We start from the raw sequence: 17,992 nt of genomic DNA on the forward strand, positions 1-17,992 counted from the left end.
AATTTTGTGTTCAACACAAAATTTTGCCAGATTCTGCTAACTGTAATATGCTGTCTGATTTTGAAGTTTCAACGTGCATGGACTCCGAGCTAGAGGTCATCCGATGCTTGAGATTGGCACTGACCGACGCTGTCAAGGACATTGTAGAGCAGATAATATCTGTGATGACCTCTGGGAGATACAGTGAGACAAGCCTAAACAAGCCTGGTGTTCCTGAACGTTTGCGCGAGAGCATTCCCAAAGAATGGAATTATATTCCCAAAGAAATGAAAAGGAAAGAATCAAGCAAAGGTATATCTGTTTTTCTGTAAAGAAGCGTCCCTGAAGAAGCAATTTTCTAGGATATGAGATCAAGTAAAATGCTAAAAATAATAAGACTTGCAAACAATATTAGTCTTATTTTTACCATGTATATTTGGAACCCATTATTTTCTTTACTATGAGTCATATAATCAAGGAAACTAGAAATAAAAATGACTCAAATGGTCATTTTCTTTAACTGCCGATTCTGAATTTTCTGTAACATGTTGTGTTCATGTTAGTCTTCACAGATTATTCACATGATTTTGACTAATTTTCTTTAAATCTATTGAGTAATCTAAAATTCATATTCTCAAGAAGATTGCTGTTATATTTGGTTTAATTATTCTTTCCTTAAACTTTTCCCCCTAAATGACCAATTATAACCAATTATAACTTTGTTTTCTCTTGTTAACACACCCATATCTGTGGCTTTTAGGTCAAAAATAGCACCCAATTTAGTAACCACACATTTTTCTGACAAAGTATTTTTCCTCTAATTGGTACGGTTCTGAATTTATTGCATTGTTCCTGCCCAAGGCAGTACATACCAATACACTTGGTATCTACCAAGAGCCAGCAGTTACTTGCAATATTCACTTACTTTGTTAATCAAGTCTTCATTTGAATGTTTGTTTCTGCCTAGATGTTCCTACTTTCTGAGAAGTTCACAAGATTCCTTTGCATGTGTATTATGTACCTCTCTGTATTCATAAACCTTTAGGATTTTTAAAATCAAACTTTTCCTTTTCATAGTCATCCTTTTTTGACAATTATTTAAAACATTTATTAACAGGTGCTTGCCATTTATTGGCTTTTTTGAAAAAAAATCAAGTTGTAAACTTTTATTACAAATTTAAAATGAGCTTCTTAAAAAATCTCAACTTGATTAGACAGTAAACAATTTAAAAACCTTTAAATGTATATTGAGAAAAAAAACAGACTTTAAAAAACACACTTGTTATTTCCAAAAAGAGGCAACTTTAGGTAAAAATTAACACCCCCATGCTGCGTAGATAATGCAGGTAGTTCCAGTTATCTGGTCAGTGGGCAAACAGCAAGCACTTGAGGTCTTTAGCTCCAGTCTTTTGTTCATTTCCTGAACAACCAAACAGCAATATATCCATCGATTAAAAGCAATGTGTTTGTGTGTGTGTTTGTGTATATATTTACTAATTCTAAAGGAACTGTGAACAGTAAAATGCTCCAGTGCAACTCACTGAAGTCAATCAAAGGGACTAGCCGTTCTTTCATCCTTCTTCATGAAGATCCTAAATAGTGTGGCTCTTATCCAGCAGCCTGGTATTACAAACTCAAATCAATTACCTGTGACCTTTCACAGTAATGTTTTAATTCTGTCCAATCCTTATTAAACTGCCTTTGAATCTAGTAAAGCCATTTAATTGAAGTTGGAAACTGTCAGCTTTTCATTACTTAAGTTCTTCCTTATCTGAGTTGTTGCCATCACTCTTCATTCTAGCTTTTGGGTATTTCATAGATTTTGAGCAATTCAGGAGGCATGATCTATAGTTAACATATCATGTCATAGAGGTAGCACTATTCTGCTTGTGGCTTTCAAGTTTTCTATTCATGAACAATATTGCTTTATAAAAGCATTTTGGAATTCTTCTGTAACATTTCAGAGTCTCTAGTTCCAAAAAAAGAGCTTACTTTCTACATATTAGCACTACCAGGCAAAAAACCTGCAGATGAGCTACCTGCCATCAACAAATGACAGACTTATGAGGCAGGTGCTGGTGCAAAAGAAAGAAGTTTATTCAGGTGCTGCACAACCTGGGAGAATGGTGGACTCCTCTCTCAAAGACCATCTCAATCCTCCTGATTGAGCCAGAGGTTCTTATAGGGATAGGGAGAGGAATGCTTTCCCCCACCCCATCCAATTATCTTTCCAGCTCTTGACATGCTTGGGGCCCTATACGTATTTCTAGCTCTTGGCGTGCTTGATTTAAGAACCTCGCCCAGCCACCATTTTGACCAGTGTGTAGGACACTCCCCTGGTGCTCTGTTTTGTGGTAAGACTAGGTCTTGTGGTTTTCCTTAATAATCTTTGTAAAATTATCACTAAGAGTTGAAATACAACACTTCCACAATAAACAGCCATGAAGGGGTGCCAACTCACATAATTATATAAAATTAAGTGGTGGAGAAAAGCAACTTTATAAAGCATTTTGTGCATCTCTGGTGGATATGACAATAGGAGAATACCATTGTTTTTCATTTCTGTCCTCTTTTAGACTGATAATGCTCAACCTTTATTTTTACTACAGTGTAGAAGGAAAGATAATATTGCTCGGCCAGGTAGCTCAGTTGGTTAGAGCATTATCCAGATATGCCAAGGTTGTGGGTTTCATCCCTCGTCAGGACACATACAAGAATCAACCAGTGAATGCCTAACTAAGTGAACAACAAATCTCTCTCTCACAAAATATTTTTAAAAATTTACGTGCCATGCCCTGGCTGGTGTGGCTCAGTGGATTGAGCACTGGACTGAAAACCAAAAGGCTGCCAGTTCAATTCCCAGTCAGGGCACATGCCTGGATTACAGGCCAAGTCCTTGGTAGGAGGTGTACAAGAGGCAACCACACATTGATGTTTCTCTCCCTCCCTTCTCCTCTCAATAAATATATAAAATCTTTAAAAAAATTTACATGCCAGAAATTGTCACTTTTTCTTTCAATAGATATTTACTAAGTGAATTACTACCACCTCCCAGGCACTTGGGTTGAGGCCAGAGATAAACTATAAATAATATATCTCCTCTTGGTACTTGAAGACTATTGTAACTTTCCAAATGTATACAAACACCTTGAGGTATATACAAGAGAATTATGTGATGTGTGAAGAGAGAAGAAAGAAAGAAAGGAAATACATTCAACTTTACTAGACTCTCACACGGAGATCATCACTGGAATTCTCCGTCGATCTGTGTGTGAGCTAGCCCTGTGTTGGGGAGCAGTATTGTTGGGGAGGGGATAGATAGGGCACCTCAGCCTTTCATTAGATTTTAGCACACAGTAATGAATCAAGGTTGTCATGTACATTTCAGAATCTACATTTAACAAAATTAAGCTTCACAAAACACACCAGTGGCTTCAACTTATTCCTATAAACCAACAAATCAACTGTAGTTTAAAACTAACACTGAAATTCTGGGGAGTCACAGACTAGACATACTCCAATAACTCTGGGGATGCAAGGAAGAGCTAACGATGACAAAGTGAAAAAGCTCACATGTTTCTAACCCTAACATGAGCTTTTCTCAGCCTATTATAAAGAAAAACAACAATAATCTCATCAGATTTGGCCAAAGGAAGAATTAAAAAAAAGGAAATGTGTGGGAAAAGTATTTGAAATATGGCTTCCCTTACATTATTGTTAAACACGAGTCCTTCCTAAAGCGAGTACTGTACCTTGAGCTATTTATTATATAAAAATAGTTTGAAGTCATCTTGATTAGCAAAAGATTTCAAAACAAACATTTAAAACGTGAAGACAAAACTCTGTAATCATTTCCAGCAATGTTTTAAGTCAAGCGTATTTAATCCAGTACTTAGAAAAATTTGTTGAAATAATGATTAATATTTAGAGACCTTTTTTGAAGATTATGACTTATTAAAAGACAAATAGTAGCTTAAGGGAATATTTGCTCTTCTTGACACAGTGAAAATGACAGAATGTGGAAAACACTGTGGCGACAAACTAAAATGCACATCTTTATTTCAGCAAATACTGTTGTCAGCAAATACTGTTACATAGAAAACACCAAAGCTTTAAAGAAATAAATGTTACAATAAATTATACAAAGTAAGAGGCTTACGGAATCGAGTTCAGTGAAAGTTCAGGTGTTTCTTATATCGATCAGCTTAGGTATTTGCTCCTTTATTTCAAAAAGCATGTTCTTTTGTTTCTTTGACAACAATTCAATGAAAGATATACTGGAAAATATGTTTCATTAGCAGTAAGTTACTTTTCAAAGAAAAAGAATACTTTGTGGAAAATTGTTGGAGTAACTGCTGTCAGGGAAGCTGGATTCTGGAGAGGACTCAGAGGTAGCCCCCCAAGGAAAGCGTGTTCTTGACGATGTTCGCATGCGGATTGTTGAGGAAGGGACTGGTGGCAAAAACATGTCAAGTGCCGTTGGGAGTCGTGCAGGCAGTTCATTCTATAAAAAGCAGAAATATCCATTTTATCAAAACCACTATCACCCATAAAAATATTACAGCTGCATACCTAAGAGCTTAGAAGTAGAATTTCCTAACATGACTAAATTATTCCAAATAAGAGTTTAAGTGATTTTTGAACATTTTGCTTAAAAATGCAAAAAACATTTTTCAGTTTGTGTGCAAGAACAACTAATGGACATCTTGAATGATGAATAGTTATGAGTCAAATTTCAACACCAGCCTTTTCTTATTTGGTGGCTAAGACTGGAAAGCAAGGGCCATGACTTTGCAAGCACAGTTAGTGACACATGTGTTCCATGTGGATCTGTGTGTTTTTGTAGTGACTGTTCCCCCATGACCCCTATTGAAACCAAGTATGGAAACAAACCAAACTTAGAACCCGACCTTTGAATCACCGTTTCATAGAGTGTTGAGGACAGGTGTTAAAAATAATGAAGCATATTACATCATATTGTTCTCACTCAAATTATTGTTGACATTTTATACCATTAATAAACAAAAACTTTAATTAATATTAAGACATTCTTTTGTCTTTACCTCATCCATTGTTAACTTCCCTTTTGCTTATTTTATAATCTACAAAATATATCACAGTCAGGACTACCTCACAGGAAGGAAGAAATGATAAATATATAAACATACATATCACATTGAATTTCTTCTAAGTAATACAGGTTTTTTTTTTTCAAATCCATCAGCTCTGAACTTGGGATATCTCTTATGATATATTACATATATACAGCTTAGATAGGAGTCAGGTTATTTAAATAAAGACAGAAAAATAAGTATGTAGCATTCCTAAAAGATTCCTCCTGGTATGTTGTTAACATCATTATAGACTCAGAGCCTCTGAGATTAGTAGAATGGATTTATTAATTTGTCATCTACCTAATGGTTCTGATTGGAATTCACCTTAAATTTTAATGAGGTGTTGGAGATTTGAGTATCTGGCATCTTCAAATTTCATAAAATATCACAAGTGCAGGTGTGAAGAGAATTGGTAATCCTTACCTAATACCTAGTTAGATTGTCAAATATTATTCAGTGTCTGCAGTTAAACCCTCTCTAGGGTAAACAGAATATAGGAAATAATCTCTAACTCAAATATCTGACAGTAGAATGAAGAATATGAGATAGGGTCACATGAAGAAGCATAGAACATATAAAATAATTTAAGAATACAGAGAAGAGGGATCACAAAGGAGTCTCTTATTTGCTTTGTTTATATTTTAACCCTCATCTAAACATTTTTATCTGAATTAAAAGAAAATACTTGTTGAGAAGCTATTTTTTGTACCAAGTACCTCTCTAGGTGCTTTCACATTTATTATTTTATTTAACAGAGCAGTTTTATGTGATCATTCAAATACATGTTGGATCCAGTTAACAAACTTAAAAAGACTGCTCTAGTTAATTTTTAAAATGTTTCTGAAGTTGTCATGAAATTCTGTGGAGTCACACACTAGACATAGGTTTTCCAAGAACTTTGTACTTTTTTTAGAGCAGTTGACTTCTTTAAATGTTGCAAATAACTTGAAACATCTTTCACAGTGTTTTATTAGTTTCATTGAGTAAAAACAGTAAATGTGTTACTGAAGAACTCAAAGTGGTGTTCTATTGACTTCTAACTTGTTTCCAAGGTTCAAGTTAATTTATACACATAGAGGATTAAAACACAGTGCCTGGCTTTGTGGGATACTCAAGAAGCAATGAGATGTTTTTCCCTGCTCTTGAGGAGCCTTTAGCCTATTGGTAAAGGCAACTCATAAGTAACAATAAGTAACAATATAAGATAAACAATAATATATGGTAATACAAAATATGGTACAACATGAGACATATGGACAGGGAAGAGAAATGGAATACTCAACAGGGAACTGAAGTTTTAGGATTGCTACCCTAGGGAAAGGCCAAGACTGAAGAATCTGGAGCCACCTGGAAAATTTTTCTCAGCCAGGAGAGATTTTGCCCTTGGAGACATTTGGCAATGTCTCCAAGAGCAAGCAGCACCCTCCTTGTCACAACCAAGGAGGGTGCTGCTGGCTCTACTGAGTAGAGGCCAGAGATCCTGCTGAAACATCCAGCAGTGCTCAGGGCAGCTCCTCACAATGAAGGATTATCCAGCCCAAGATGTCAATCATGCCAAAGTTGGGAAACCCTGATACAGAGAGGGAATATCAGTAGATCCTTCAGAGAAGTAACAGCGAACAAAGGAGAGTGTAGAATCGTGGGTCAGTGAGCCATGGATTTCTTAGCAAATTCCCCTCTTTAAGAGTTGTCAGTAGGAAGTGAAACTAGCTAAGACACAGAGAAGCACAAGAGGAGACACAGAGAAGAGTAGTAGAGGTAACCATGAAAGTTTGTTCACTCATTTATTCAAGTACTTATTGAATGACTATTATACATGAGGTACTAAGTGCTGAGGATAAAGCAGTGGCTTCATGGAGCTTAAACTCTAGTAGAGGCTGACAGATAATGAACAAATGAGCTAATTATTAGGTGATACTAAGTGCTATAATAAAAACAACAAACTGGGGTCTATGATAGGGAGGGAATTGGGCTGGGAAAGAAAGGGCATGAAAGGACTGCTTTAGCCGGATGGTGAAAGAAGGCTCTGTGAGGAGGTGATGTTTGGGCTAAGAACTAAAAGAAGAGGAGCCAGTCTTGGTCAGAGCTCAAATGATGCCGACATGGACTCCAAGGGAGCAAGAGAATGGCTTACAGAAGTAAGGACCACAAAGAGGTTCAACGGCATTTTCTTGCTTTTGTGAGTTGAGAACATCTGAGCCTTTTAAACCTGCCGTCTTAATGTATAAAGATATATAAATAGTAATTCTGAATTTTCTAATCTTTATTTGTGGGAGAAAAAAATACGTTTGACATTTGGGAATTTTAGGCAGTACTGCAGGGGTCCCCAGTCGAGTTCTGGCAGAATATGTCAAGCTCTTCTCAACAATTTTCTCCACAAAAGTTAGACATCACCACACAACACTCCAAACAACACAGTGATGCAACACAAATGCTAATATTAATCATACCTTTTCTTTCTTTTCCTCCCCAGGCGTCACAAGGCTTGCAGCTGAGGCAGTATCTATTGTAATCAGCAAGTTACCTACAGTGATTGCATGTTTGCCTCCCCCAATTAAATACTTCTTTTTTCTGTCTGAGAGAAAAATGTCAAAAAACTTTGTTGACTTGAAGAAAGCTAGCCTGCTTGTCTGGAACTTGATTGTAATTATATGTCGGATATTTGAGGATGGAAACACTGTGGAACTTTTAACAGGTGCCTCCCTTGACAGAATGAGGAAAGAGAAACTGGGTTTAATCTGTGCGTGTTTGGAGAGCATCATGGGAGAGCAGACAAGTAGCCCTAATCAAATGGCCCAAAAGGTCATTCAGAGCATCGAGCAGCAAAAACCCAACTGGATTAAATGCCAATTGCTGAAAGCAAGGAAATTGAGCACCGAATGGTAAAGCAATGTTTTTCTTTCACTAAATTTAATCAAATACATTCACAATAAAAAAAAATCCCAATAAACAACAACAAGCAAATATTGTCAGATAAGCGGCAATGGTCATTTTGGTAACTTCGTGGGAATTTCGATAAATATCAAAAAAGATAAACATTGCATTAAAAACTGGGTTGTTAGACGTTCCTTGTCTTATTAAAACTTGAAACCCATTGATACACGGGAACATTATACTTGTTTGGTCACCATCGAAAGGTTTCTGATGAAAAGGGTGGTGGTTAAACCCAGGAGAATCTGGTTTCATTCCTTTTCAGTGTGCAAACAGGTATCTAGTGGATAGCCTGGAGCTTTTTGTAAATGGATTGGGCATGGAGATTAAATTAAGAAGGAATTAATGGATATAAAAGGCTTTTTATTGCTTTCTGTGTACCTGATTGTCAAAAAGGTACACATTTTTCATCTGGTAATGTAAGAATCCCAGAGGGCAACTGGGGCATATCACACTTGAGCTATAAACACGCCCAGCTGTTTCTGTATGAAAATGTCAGCCTTCTCATAGGTTTGTCACCGACAGCTAAATGATTTGTGGTATTGCAGAGATTTTTAAGGGTCCCTGATGAGTTTAAATATGTACATAGAGTCCTCCTTTGTTAAAATTAGTCTTTGGTATAAAATTGCATGATATCTGACATTGCAGATAAAGGAATTATGGTTCATATGGCCTGCAGATCACTAAGCCAGTGCCCCTCTCCTTTTTTACGTCACTCACACACACTGTCCCTTTTCTTTTAAAATATGCTCATGTCGCCAGCAGATCCTATTATAACTTTCTTTTTGAAATGGTTACAAGTTGTTAATTTTCCTGGTACAAGGTGGCAATAAAGAGCTCAGGCTTTGGTATCAGAAGGACAAATATAAGTCCCTTGTAAGTGGGCCATCCTGTGCATGTAATAGAGACTCTCAAAGCCTCATTTTCTGGGTTGATTCCAACCTGGCAGAGTCATTCTGAGAAATTAAATAACATTCGTAAAGTTCTTAGCATTAAACTTAAAACTAGTAAACATTTATTTATAAACTCTTAAAATACACTGAACTCACTGGTTAATATAATAAATACTCTTTAGTGGTTTATACTAATCTGTAAAATATTATATTAATCCAAATGGGGAAATGTCAGTAATCATAATTTTCCTTGTCTTGTCATACTGATTTCTAAAAATTTACTTCTAGTTTGTCCTGTGGGTAAAGATATCACTAGCAGTCAGGTAAAACCTTAGTAACATTGACAATGACTTTCCTAATCTTTACATTTGCATTCAATACCAATTTACAGTCTTTAATCCAGTGACTTAAAGATTAAGGCCAGGTGTCATTATCCATAGCTTTCACTGTGAAAGGCAGAGAATGAAGATGAGTAAAAACAGTGGATCTGATTATATTTACAAAGTTAAGTTTGTGATCCTGCTGATTTAGGAACCCTTCTAGCAATAAGATAAGTTTCAAGCATGTCTCAGTCAGACACCTGAGGTTACATATAGGAATCCATAAGTAAAATGGTTTCCTTAAAAGTGCAGTGTAAGTATCTTACAAACAGCACCAACACACATGGTATCTCCTATGTGGGGATTTTAGCCAGCATTTGACTGATCAGCTATCTGTTGCAGCAGGCATCCAAAACAGTGAATTGCTGACTTTTACAAATGTTTTATAGCCCTCAGAGATTCTCAGTATGTATTATGTGATTATGTAATTAGCACAATGCTATGTCTTTCTCTATTTCTCAAAAGACAGCAATATAAAAAATGCAGATTTTAAAGTTATCACATTTATTTGGAAAAGTTCAATTTGACTTATTAATTCACTTTAGGTAATTTCTTACAGGATTTGGATGCTATAGAAATGTTTCTTCTTGACTTTGATTTCTAAGTTATGTATCAGGTATACAAGTAAACTTCTACCTCTACATATTTCTCATAAATTGACAAGCATTTATATGATCTATACTATGAGGAAAATATATTTTAAACAATGATACTGTATATAGGGGGAAGTTGCCTTAGCTTTACCATTTTTTTAAAGTCTGGGAATTAAACTAAATAGTTCTTCTGTTAAGATAGATGAAATCTTAATTTTCCGTGAAGATTATCTTGGAACTACACAATATCATTATTAGCTCGATTTCTTTCCCTTGCACCCGGATTTAACTTTGATTTTATGGAAATCGTGCAAATAGCTGCAGTGGAAAGTGGCAGCTGTAAGCATTGCTCATCTTGCATACTGCCTGAAAGCATTACTATTCATTAAAATAACCTTCACTTTGTAGTAACACTCAAGCTGTAAACAGTCAACTTAGATTCTGGAGAACACACAGCCCAAAAAGTAAAGAAATGTCTGTCTTGGCAAAGTAATTTGTCGAGTTGAAGATTATTGTTTTTCATCATGGTGACCCTGACTTGGCTGGCTGGGTGCATATACAGATTAAGATTAATGCAGTTATTCCTTGGCTAAGGTCTGCCTCTTTCAGGGCACATTCTCCCTAATGACATGATTGATATGCAGTCCCAAATCCAGAGAGGAACTCATTAATCATAGCATTGACTGAATCCAATCATTTGCTTCACCTGCACAGTGATGGACAGGAAAGGATACAATTCAGGGGCTGACACTGAGGCACTCCTTTGTCAGAGGACCTCAACTTTTTCAATGTCAGCTTCTACAAAACCTGATGAGAAATTTTGCTTGCAACCTGTATGCTGCTTCAAGATATTTACTCTAGCTAATGAAAATCTCAGAGTAGGATTTGCTTTATTTTTTAGTGAGGCTTATATGATCATAAAGTTTTTTTTTAAAGAAGGGTGTTTTGAAGCTACATGTGGAAGCAATATAAAAGTTAATGTCCAGCAGCTGGGTATCATTTGGTTCAGTCTTCAGGTCAGCGGCACTGACTCTTAGCAGAACTAATTTTATAATCATGGCAAAATCTCAGTAATGAACTGCAGTATATAGCTGATTACACCACAGTAAATTTCATTTAGTCTGGGAAAACCATGTGTTTTCTTAAGAATATTTAGATTGCAAAGCCTAACATGATCCAAATAGCATTTGCAATAAAAAAAATTAGTATGGAATATATATGATTTAAGTTGAATGTCATGATTTAATTTGCCCTTTTAGTTTGGGAACTTTTAAAAAAATATGCCATCCATTATTGCTATGTAAATAATGTTTAAAGTCAATAATAAATGTATGAGTTCTTACGATAGAAGAAATATTTCCCTAACATAACTTGCACATTCCCGGGGTAGTGATAACAGACCCTTTTCCTGGAAGAATAATCAGGGTAGTGACTTGTACTAAGTATCTGTTACCGAGAAGAAAACGGAAGAAAACAGGAGAGGGGGGCATATACTTTGAAAAGGCAACAAGTGTCAAAAGGCCAATTTAAAATACCCAGTGGTAAGCACACTACCAGGAAGTATGCCTGGTGCCTATATTTAGCATAATGGGTTCCCCCTTTTGACACTTTAATTAGTCCTTAATGTGTTCTAGGACAGGTGTAAAAGGAATCTACAAAAGACAGAATACCAAAGCTATTTCTGGCATCAAAGATACTTTTTATCCTCAAAGAGAAAATACAAATTATTTCTTACATGTTCTTAAAAAGAAATGTTTTGTTTTCATCCCATGATTATGGCAATTTCAATAATTGCAGTAATGGGAAAATGTTTTATAGATTGGAGTATAAATGCAATAAAGAAATGTTTTAAAAGAAATGATTCCATTTTTTTAAATGCTTTCAGGTGCTTCATTCTAAGGCACTGTTTCAATGAGCAGCAGCAGTTTGGGAAGGCTTACCTCTTTGAGCAAAGTCTCTGTGGGTGCTTTGAATATGAGACTTGCATGGATTCTCCTCACTCAATCTCTGATTATTTTCCGTCTTTACAATTCTTCATCACTGATACATCTATGCTTTCTTTGTATTTAGTGTGTTTATGACAATAGAGAAAAGCACAGCCTTAGAAGAAGGAGGTATTGCTCTGGAACTGACTGAGCAGAAAATAAACATGATGGTCCTGGATATCTGCCACAAACCAGGTGGCAGCGAGTACCTGAGGCAAATTTATCACATCATGTGGCTCAATGAGGTAGGGAAACGGCCTTTTTACCGAGCAATTAGGTGTGTACTGGCCTGAGGCAGCGTCTGCTGGCAGCTAAGGGTTAGTCAAGGAGGTGATAATACTTCTTAAAGTCAATACCAAACTCAATATTGTATTATTAATAGAATCTATTCAGACCTGGCTCTTCTGCATTTGTATAACAGAAGCTTCACCGAAACAGTGTTGGTTTTATTTGTATGGTTTAAACAATAACTCGGATCATAAACTCAGTTCAGTTCTGAATCGTATAGACTAGAGGTGTAGTTTGGGAATTGTGTGTTTGTGACTGTTAAGCTAATGTTAGAATTTGGTGTTTATGAAATGAAGAATTTTCTGGACAGATGTAGCTCTTCTCCTGTAGACAGCATACTTGAGTTGGTGAGGTTGGAGACTTCTTACATAATGAGAAAACATCAAAAGAATATTGAGCCATATTCAGGAGCAATTAGCTTAACCCCAGACAGTGCATTAATGTGCAGACACTGGCTAGGACCCGTGTCATGCTTGTCCACCTCTCAGCTAGGTTAAGCCTCTGCCCTTGCATGTTTCAGTCAGTTTTAGCAAAAATGTGAAGAGCAGTATCACAGTTATTTACTCAAAACAATGCAAGCTTGCTCACTTAACCAGGTTTTTAATTTGATCATATGTATCTGAATTAGAATGCAACATGTAATGTGACTAGAATTATGTTTATATCTGCAAACACAGTGTAGTTTTTGGAATAGTAAAAATTGAATTATATGAATGATGTGAAGACACAGTGTCTATCTCAATGAAGTAGGCCTTAATACATTTCTAAGGAATGAATTAAATTGTCACAGCATTTTACAACTGAGTTATATAAGTGTTCTTCCCACTATTATCTATTGAAAGTTACTTCAAGTAAATCTTGTTTCCTGGCTTTCCAACAGCTAATCAAGCAGTCAATAACCAGGTGATATAATAGTGTATTTCGTGATCACTGGAGAAGGAACTAAGGAATTTGTAGCTATGAAAATGGTCCTGTCTCTAGGGGACTAGAGTATGGAATTCTTACAGAGTAAAACAGACTATTCGCTCTTGCTAATGATCCCTCACACCTTGTTTTGGATTTCTATTTGAGGAACTTGGGAACTCTAACTACTGGTCTTGGCTAACTGAAAGACCTCCATTTCGAAGTTATGTTTTTTATTGACACATCCACCTGGCCACCCCAATTGGCCAAAATCACTGGTAATTACTGAGGAACAGATGTTGCAGTGGGATTCACTCAGAATCTTAGTAAAATGGCATTACAGTAGATCTGAGGTCAGCAATGGCTGGTATAGATTACCAAACTGATAGGTTAGTCAGTCCTCTTTTTGAAAGGCCCATATCACAAGAAAGATCAGTAATCAGCAGTAAGTGGAATCAACAAAAATTAAGCTGGATATTCAGGAAACTCAAAGGCTGTTTTCTCTTGAGTTTGTGGAACTCTCAGGCAGTTGTTCTGAACAGGTGTGCTTTGAGATCTCATGTATGTAAGATTCTTTACTGGGCCACCACCACATTTTGCTCAATTAAGTTCAAAGTTATGATGTTTCTTTCATTACAACTTAATATTCCCACTTGTTTGGTATATTTGTTTGGCATTTGCTTGATATATCTGTTTGGTATATACCTACTTGTTTGGCATTTGTTACGGCAATGTCTATCAGATGGGACGTCGAGCTAAGTCCTAGTGCTCAGTGAGACTCCGTGCTGCAAGGTAAGATGCATAATGTGAAGCTAGAACCAAAGAAAGTAATGAGAACGTTGCCTTGTGATTACTAAAACAATGCAAGCATTAAACCTACATAGCAACACAAGGGTGACTAAGTGATTAGTATAATACTTATGGCTGCTTTTGTACTGTGAGGTAGCCTTATGTTGTAGGCGAATTTGCACTGAATGGTCGTTCATTTGATGAGCAGCACTATGAGTCTTCAGCACTTTGAATTGTGCTGCTAAACATTAAAATATATGAAACAAATATAGAAGCATCTTCAGGTACAGGCCCAGGTGAAGAGAACAATGTGTGTGTCATTGAGAGACAGCAAAGTTATGGGAGCAACTGAGTTTTAAAATGTTATGAGCATGGATGTTCTGGCTATCGGCACAGGTGAGGAAAGCCGTGGGTATATGCATCCGGTGGCCTTCCGTGAATGTGGCAGTTCCAGTGATGAGGCTGGTGGAACTTTTCAGTGAAGAGAAGTAGAGAAATGACCGGTAGATAAATAAGCTTTGATTTAACTTCACAGGAAAGGTGTTCAAGAATGAATGTTCAAAGAATATTTCTTCTAAAGGGTATTGCCAGTTGGCAATAAATCTGGTTAAGGTAATGTCACAGAAAATCTGAGACTTTTAAGAAGTAGTAACAACAAGTGCCAATATAGCAGAGAGGTCAGAGGAATTAACAAAGGAGAAAACACCATTGTATTTACAACTGGCAATAGAGCACTTTTTTTTTGAATTGTGGAAACAAACAAAAAACCCCCAAAATATAGTCATGTAAGAGGAAATCAGTGAGAAAGATTATTAGCCAAAACAAAGCAGTTTTTCTAATGGAAAGGGGCATTTTATTTCTTTTTAAAATTTTACTTTCAGAAATCATAATGGAGAAAAATTTGCTCCTGCTCAGAAATACAAATATGGGCATAACATTATCTTCTGATGGCTTTATTGATATCTAATAATTTTAGTAAGAATCCATGTGTCTATCTTATAGCATAGAATTGATTTTTTAAAAGATGTGATCCACAATGAACAGGGTAAGGAATTACTATCATTGTTAACTTAAGTAGCATTTTTTTTTATTATGAGGACTTTAGGATCTGAAATTTGCATTTCGCAATGCAGTGGGCATTCTCCATTCACGGTGATATACAGAAATAGGAGAAAAGCACACTGGACTGAGACCAGAGATGTGGCTTCTGGCCTCCAACTCTACCACTCACCCCTGAGTGACCTCAGGCTTGCCCCCTGACCCTTCGGAGCCAACTACTGAATGTGGCATGAGCTAGAGTTTCTCAGACTTTCTCATGTGCCTCCCAGTCTCCTGGGAAGTGTTAACACTCAGATTCTGACTTGGTGGGGCCTGAGATTCTCCTTTTCTAACAAGCTCCCAGTTAAGGCTGATGAGGCTGATCTGTGCATCAGACTTAGAGTAATAAGGGTTTTGTAGAAAACTTCTAAAGTCCTTCTTAGTTCTAAAATTCTGAACCTAGTCTTCATCCTAATCTTGCAGAAAAAAAATTATATTGTGACATACTAAAAATCAGGACATTTACTTATTTCATGACTTGCTTATTAATAGTAAACATTTAATAGTTTATTGGAAATTTTTAGTCATTTTTATTTGTTGTTTTGAAAAAAAGATCTATAAAATAGATTAGGATTGTTCACCTTATTTATTTAGGGATGGAAAAATGAGAAGTAATGCAGTAGATTGCCTTTTTTAACTCAAGCTGGTACTGGCAGTTGGGGGACTAGAATTACATACTCTGATCTTCTTTTGTACCTTGATAGTTTTCAGGCTACAGCATGGAAATAGAGTTTAGGCGCTTGCATTATAATTAATTCTACATAGAATGAGGCTGTTTGTAGTGAAATTTCAGAGTACTTAGCACTCTGCTAAGCATGGAGTAGGTAACAACTATGCTTAATAAATGAATAAACTGTCTTGTACTGTGAGTAATTGTGCCCCTGAGTTAAGTTTTGGTAACCAGATATGTTAACATATAAACCAATGAATGACAAGACAATGCATATTAAAAAGATTTGGATGTATCAATCATACATTCCTGGTGTAAAAATTTGTTAAATGTTTTCAAATATATCCTATATATTAGGTGAACCTGTTTTTTGATGGGTTTATTGCAAAGCTGATTGGTACTCAGCTATGTTTTCCCTGGAAATGTATTCTATCCTGAGGCAAGTAATTCAGTGTAATCTGGCAAATGTGCTCAAAGAGTAGATTTGGGTATTGATCAGTTTATTTTTAAAAAGAATATATGCTTTCCACCAAAATGACTTGTAATTTTTTCCCCTTCAAGGAGTATTTAAAAGAACAGCTGTTTTCCATGAATGGTTCAGAGGAAAAGCCATTACCCATCCGACCTTTAAAAACAACCTTGAGGAGTGTGGAAGATCAGCCTTCTGCTTTTAACCCTTTCCAAGTGCACAAGGCATTTAGTAAAAACATGCTAGACCAGGTATGTAATGGTAAATTTAATTTAAATGTGTGGTTTCTTCACACTAACAACAAAAAAAGGTCTGTGTTTGAATATTTACTCATAAACCTTTTTAGTAGGAAGTAAAAGGCCTTGTATTTATTTGCATGGTCTGCACAAATTGACTTTGAAAAGTTATTTTACCTTTTTCCTATTTGTCAAACTGATTCATATGTTTGGTGTGTAAAATTTAGCTTTTGACCAGGTCAGTTCACCATGGGCAGAATGAACATCTGTCTGGCTGTGTGTACAGAAGGACAGAAAACCGAGGCGTTTTGGAACAGTCTTTCCTTCCCTTGCTGCCTTCCACCCCCATCCCATAATACCCACACTCACAAACACCTTGGGATCTTTATCTATCAGGCAAATTATAAAATATTTTAAAATTAATTATAAACAGATCACTGAGCTCCTATTTTAGGTTACATGAAGTAAATTAGCTTTTTAAAAAAATATATGTATAACCCTAAACACATTCCTAAATTTAAAATGAATTGGCTAATGATCTTAAAGTCAGGATGTTTGAAATAAAGTCAATGTGATAAACACCACACATTTTTAAATGTCAGATTATGCCATTGTTTAAGCTGAATGTTTCAGTAGTTACATTAAAAACATCAACTTTATTATGCCAAACTATTTGAAATCTCAAGTCGATTTTGCTTTCAAATTCATTCCTTTGGTAGCTTTTCTGAGAAGCTTCTTGACAGACTATTTGAACTAACAGGGCAGAGGAGAAGGATTGCTTGACCTAGAGCTCTTACGAAAATAAGAATTAAAACAATGGCCTAATTCGGGATGCAGATAATATTTTTGCCATGCCTGTTCCAGCCGCAGTCCACACTCATCAATACCGTGCAGAATAAGACCTTCAAATGCTGACAACCCGGGGCAGAATTCTTCTGCTCTGTGACAGGACTGCATCGCTCCATTAATCAGCAGGTGACAGAGCAGAGTTCTTGTTGGATTTTAAATATCAGCCTGTACTCTTATTATCAAAACTATTTAGTTTAAGGAGCATAAGCATCTATAATCCTTTAAAACCAAATAGATCTTATAAGTTTGAGCGTATTGGCTGCTTTCCTGAGTTGTACATTAGATTGCTCCAAACCATAAAGAATCATTGTAGCTGTTCAATTATCCTCACTTCATTTAAATAAATGGCATGTTTTATTCAGTTCTGAAATATGACATTATCTTTCACAGTAATTTTTCTCCTTACTCTGTTGTGAAATTATCTATTAAATTAGAAAAAAAAGAATCACGTTATTTCCACTTAGAAGCCCTTATAATTCCCCCTTTAAAGCATTCTTAACCAAAAAGATAGCATTAATATCACACTCTAACTAAGCAGTGTTATAATTTGAGTTGTAGCACTTCCAAGTTTGTTTTCTTAGTCAAACTTCTGGGTGCTAAAAAAGACTATAAACTGATATGTAAAAAAGTTACCAATTATTTTGCTTCACTTTTGAAAGAGTCACCCTCTCAGAGAAACTTGTTGGGCAAATGCCATTAGCACTTGGAAGAATAACGACTCAAGAAATTGATTTATATTTTTATAAATAATGACTACATCCCCAAATGGATTTATAAATTAATTGCTGTCTTATTGGAATAAAAACCTTCTTCTG

The 17,992-nt window shown here is 36.0% G+C and overlaps 1 protein-coding gene across 6 annotated transcripts in view; it reads left to right on the forward strand.

Annotated features, from left to right (window-relative positions):
- KIAA0825 (KIAA0825 ortholog) overlaps positions 1-17,992 on the forward strand; it is a 398,694-nt gene that overhangs the window by 192,173 nt on the left and 188,529 nt on the right. For all 6 annotated transcript variants that reach the window (XM_045848391.1, XM_045848392.1, XM_045848393.1 and 3 more), the window contains 4 exons: positions 67-291; positions 7,567-7,975; positions 11,961-12,120; positions 16,185-16,343. In XM_045848391.1, coding sequence (XP_045704347.1) covers positions 67-291; positions 7,567-7,975; positions 11,961-12,120; positions 16,185-16,343 — 953 coding nt within the window. The remainder of the gene's footprint in view (positions 1-66; positions 292-7,566; positions 7,976-11,960; positions 12,121-16,184; positions 16,344-17,992) is intronic.

This window comes from Phyllostomus hastatus, unplaced genomic scaffold (genome assembly GCF_019186645.2).
Source record: "Phyllostomus hastatus isolate PE091 unplaced genomic scaffold, TTU_PhHast_1.1 phas_contig_58, whole genome shotgun sequence".
Lineage (NCBI taxonomy): Eukaryota > Metazoa > Chordata > Mammalia > Chiroptera > Phyllostomidae > Phyllostomus > Phyllostomus hastatus.